Below are 4871 nucleotides of genomic sequence, written 5' to 3' on the forward strand. Positions count from 1 at the left end.
TCAGTCACATGGGCTTGTTTTTATCTACAAGGTAAATTCCTGGAGGTAAAAGTAAAAAAAAAAAATCCATTTTTATCAGAGCACTGCTCAGCTCTGTTTTATGGTGGTGCTGGGGATTGAACTCAGGACCCTGGAGCCTCAGGCATGAAAGTATTTTTGCTTAATCATTATGCTGTCTTCCCAGCCCAGACTTCACTTATTAAGAAATTAACTTATTTACCTCATTGAGAGACCACTATAGCATATGTAGTGCTGAGAATGAACTCAAGACTTCTCACAGGTATGTCATGTGCTTAACCTCCTCCACCTCCTCGGTCACTCAAAAATAGTTTAAAATAGGATGAGAGAAAAGGGAAATGTGTAACCCACAAAAGCAGTCCCCAGATGGTGGGAGCAGCTCCTGAGAACTCTGTCTCTTACAGGTGTCAGGATGTTGGGCTGGGTCCAGAAGGTGCTGCCTCAGCCCCCACGGACACTTCCGAGAACCATGATGGAGGAGGATGAGGGGGCAGAACCAGAGCCAGAGTTGGAGGCAGAAACCGAGGCAGAGGCAGTGCCAGATCCTGAAACAGAGGAAGCTGAGACCCTGGTGAGAAGCGAAGGGAGGGGGCCCTGCTGCTCAGAGAACTCTGGCTTTTTAACTTCCCCTTGACAAAGGGGAGAGTTGGAGCCAGAAGCAACCATGGAGGGCCCCTGGTATAGCACATCTCAAAGTTGTTCAAATAAAAAAGCTAAGGAAGAAAGTGGGTAAGGCTTTTTTTTTTTTTTTCTGTTAAAGACTAGATAGTAGTTATTTTAGCTTTTGTGGGTCATGCCATTTTTTTTTTTTTTTTGCCTCCAGGTTTATCACTGGGGCTCCATGACTGCACTACAAATCCTGGAGGCCATTTTTTCCATTCTTGTTGTTGTTATTGGATAGGACAGAGAGAAATTGAGAGAGGAGAGGAAGATAGAGAGGGGGAGAGAAAGATAGACATCTGCAGACCTGCTTCACCACTCATGAAGTGACCCCACCCTGCAGGTGGGGAGTAGGGGCTTGAACCGGGGGCTCAAACTGGGATCCTTGCACAGGTCCTTGTGCTTCACACTATGTGAGCTTAACCCAGTGCGCTACCGCCCACCCTCGCCCTTAGCCTTGAATTTTACTGTATTTACATATTTGATCATTTGAATAAAGGTTGTCATAGGGACAATGATTATCCTTTATTGGATATAATTTTTTTTGCCAGCTAATAAGGCATTTTTGATTAGAAAGTAGTGTATTGATATTGCAAACTGCTTATTCACTTTGTTCCTGCGGACCAGTTACAGTTTTCAGACTGACAGAGGCTCATGGGTAACTTTGAGAAGAGTTGCTCTAGAACCTTCCTTCAAGGACATCAAAATATGCTAGTTCTGCATCCCTTCCAGCCAGGAACCTGGTGACAACTCTTTCAGAAGCTCAACTGAGCAGATGTTATTTAGCTCCTGATTGCTGTTAGGCTCTATGTGTGGAGCTGGGAGTGTAATATCAATGAGGTAGTGTCCCTGGGGATCAGCAGACAAGTACCCAGCCAGGCCATTCTTCCAGAAGATAGTGAGAAACAGGGGCTGTGTTGAGCTCAACACTGGCCTCAGCACAGTCCTTCTGAGAGGACCACATGGGTGCTTCAGACTGAGAACTGTGTCAGTCAATTCAGGGGAGAGAGAGAGTCATCTTTACTTTGGAAAGAGGAAGCTGAGGGTTGGGGAGACAGCATAATGGTTATGCAAAAGACTTTCATGCCTAAGGCTCTGAGGTCTCAGGTCCAATCCCCAGCACCACTGTAAGCCAGAGCTGAGCAGTGTTCTAGTCTTTGTTTTAGTCTCTCTCTCTCTCTCTCTCTCTCTCTCTCTCTCATTGAAATAAAAAATATTAAAAAAAAGAGGAAGCTGATGGGTGGTGAGTGCTTCTCAGACACAGTGTGCTGGGCTAACTTATAACTGGAGGAGAAGAGGTGGAACATTTCTGGAGAGGCTGTTACAGGGTGCTGGGTGTATTTAGGATACAATGAGACACTTAGGTACAAGTGTGCACATACATGTGTGACTTGTGTCCTTAGTGGTAAGCCCATGGAAATGTGTGTATTTGCAAATTGAGTGTACCATTTCTAGATATGTTTGTGTATGTGCCTGTACATTCATGCTTATGTAAGGGATTGGTGTGTATGTGGCTCTCTTGTTCCTGAGTCTGAGTATATTCATGTTTGTACTCGCATGTATTTGTGTGTCTGTGACTATGTGCATATAAATATATTTCATGTGTTTTCCTATGCACATGTTTTGTGGGTCAGTGCAGAGGTGCCCATATTTGTGTGTGTGTGTTTTTAAAGATTGTATTTATTTATTAATGAGAAATATAGGAGGAAAGGGAAAGAATAAGGCATCACTCTGGTACATGTGCTGCCAGGAATTGAACTCAGGACCTCATGCTTGAGAGTCTAATGCTTTATCCCCTGTGCCACCTCCCAGACCACATCATATCTGTGTTTGGCAGCCCATGAATCCATGCATATATGTACATATGGTTGTGTTCTTGTAGTCTGCTCCTCTGTGTGCATGTACTCGTGTGCTGCTGTACACACAAAGTCATGTGTGCATGAATATGTGTTTATGTGCCAGGGCAAGAATGTTAAGCACATGTCTATGTTTATCTCACTGAGCATAATATCTAGGTGAATGCGTGTGTACACATAGGTCTGTAAGGGCAAATGTCTATGGGTACATGTGCACATGACTGCACTTCTTTTTTTATAATTAAAAAAAATATTTATTTTCCCTTTTGTTGCCCTTTTTTTCATTGTTGTTCTTGTTGTTGTTGTTGTTGTTGATGTCGTTGTTAGGTAGGACAGAGAGAAATGGAGAGAGGAGAGGAAGACAGAGAGAGGGAGAGAAAGATAGACACCTGCTTCACTGTATGTGAAGTGACTCCCCTACAGGTGGGGATCTGGGGACTCAAACTGGGTTCCTTACGCCCGTCCTTGTGCTTTGCGCCACATGCACTTAACCCTCTGTGCTACCGCCTGACTCCCATGACTGCACTTCTATGCCTATACATTTGCAAGTATACACAAGTCTAGCCACATTCATACAGTGTGGGTGTGCACCTTCCCACATGTCTGTGTTCACATATCTGTCTTGGGGCATGCATACACATGCACACAGAAATGTTGATGCATATGTGTTTTGCATATATGCACAACAGGCACACCCAGAGATTTTGTGTCTGTATCACCATATGTGTGTGCCCATGCTGAATATACTTGTATGTGATGGTGAGTGTTTTCATGCCTCTGTGTGCATATGCCCCAGGAAGAGGTGTGCAGGGCAGAGGCTGAACTCCACGGGCTGTTAGACAGGAGTGGAAGGCCGAGCCCAGGAGAGGGATCTCTGCAGCTGGAGTCAGGTCTGGGGTGGGTTCCTCTATTTATTTCCCTACTCCTCTCAACTTGTCCCAAATCTTCACAATTCTAACATTCCTCACTCTTCTCAGTGGAGTGAGGTGACTTCCTGGAGGATATGCTAGGTCTGGGGAACACTTCGGGGGTGTATGAGGGTCCAGCCCTGGGTAAGAGGGGCTCAGGGAAGGGAGTGTCCCATGCAGAAGTTGTGGCCTCCAGGACTCACAGAGACAGTTGTGAACAGAGTTGTTTGATCTGGGGTGGATGGGATACTCATGGGTGGGACTAGGGTCAGGCTAGTCTTGCTGAGCTGCTTACATAGTTCCTTCTGAACCCTTCAGCCACCAGCAGAGATGTCACTGGAGGAGGAAGAAGTAGCAGTGGTGAACCTAACCTCTCAGGGTGAGTGCTGGAAGCCCAGGCTGGCAGGGCCCCCTCAGGTCCTGGCTGCAGCCCACTAGACTCACAGGCCCATCACTGCTCAGAAGAGTCAATGAGGGCTCGGAGGTGCTAAGGGAAATTGGGCTCCTGGGGACTTTCTTAACTGAGTTGAGTCACAGCTGCAGCCTTCTAATCCATTGGGCTGTGCCCACTCCCCATAATTCTGACTTAACCTCTCCAGCAGAATAGAAATGGGGACTCTTTTTCAGGAACCCAGGAGGCCACCCTGACTCTGCCCACATCCCTCCAGGCTCAGGTCGCTGTGGGTCCTGAAGTAAACAGGTACAACTCACACCCTGGTCATCGCTGGGGAGCCAGTGGGGACGGGGACCAGCACTGCTCCCAGGTCACGGGCATTCTCCAGGTCAGATCAGAACATTTGGGGAATTGGCTGACAGGGGGGTGGGAATTTTCAGCAGAGTGTGGGGGATCTCCTGGGTCAAATGGGAGATATGACCCAAAGAAATGGGGGTGGGAGCCAGGTAGTGGTGCACCCACTGGAGTATATACATTACTATATACAAGGAGCTGAGTTCAAGTCCCTGACACCCAATTGCTGGGGGAAGCATCACAGGTGCTTGAGGTCTCTCTCTCTCTCTCTCATTAGTGATTTAATATTGATTTACAAAATTGCATGTCAACAGGGGTATAATTCCACATCATTCACACCACCAGAGTTCTGAATCCCTCCAATTGTAAACTACTGTAGTTCCCCCAAGTTTGCAAACATGGGTGAACTATCATCTCTATAACTATCTGTCTAGATTTGTACACAATTGCCCCCATCTCTATCATTAAAAGAGAGAAAGAAAGAAAGAAAGAAAGAAAAAGTTGCTTCAGGACATGATGGAGTTGTCTTATAGCACTAAGCCCCAGTGATAATGTTGGTGGAAAAAGAAAGAAAGAAAGAAAGAAAGAAAGAAAGAAAGAAAGAAAGAAAATTGCAGAGTGAGGTTTGGAGGTCTCCCAGTTGTTGAAAGGTAGGAACAGTACAGCCAGATCTGCTCATCT

The 4871-nt window shown here is 46.1% G+C and overlaps 1 protein-coding gene across 1 annotated transcript in view; it reads left to right on the forward strand.

The window, feature by feature from the left end:
- The first annotated feature begins 430 nt into the window (after positions 1–430).
- CNGB1 (cyclic nucleotide gated channel subunit beta 1) overlaps positions 431–4871 on the forward strand; it is an 80851-nt gene continuing 76410 nt past the window's right edge. The window contains 3 exon segments of the mRNA XM_060172105.1: positions 431–589; positions 3761–3821; positions 4070–4142. Of these exon segments, the coding sequence (XP_060028088.1) occupies positions 431–589; positions 3761–3821; positions 4070–4142 (293 nt within the window).

The sequence above is a fragment of the Erinaceus europaeus genome, chromosome 2, assembly GCF_950295315.1.
Source record: "Erinaceus europaeus chromosome 2, mEriEur2.1, whole genome shotgun sequence".
NCBI lineage: Eukaryota > Metazoa > Chordata > Mammalia > Eulipotyphla > Erinaceidae > Erinaceus > Erinaceus europaeus.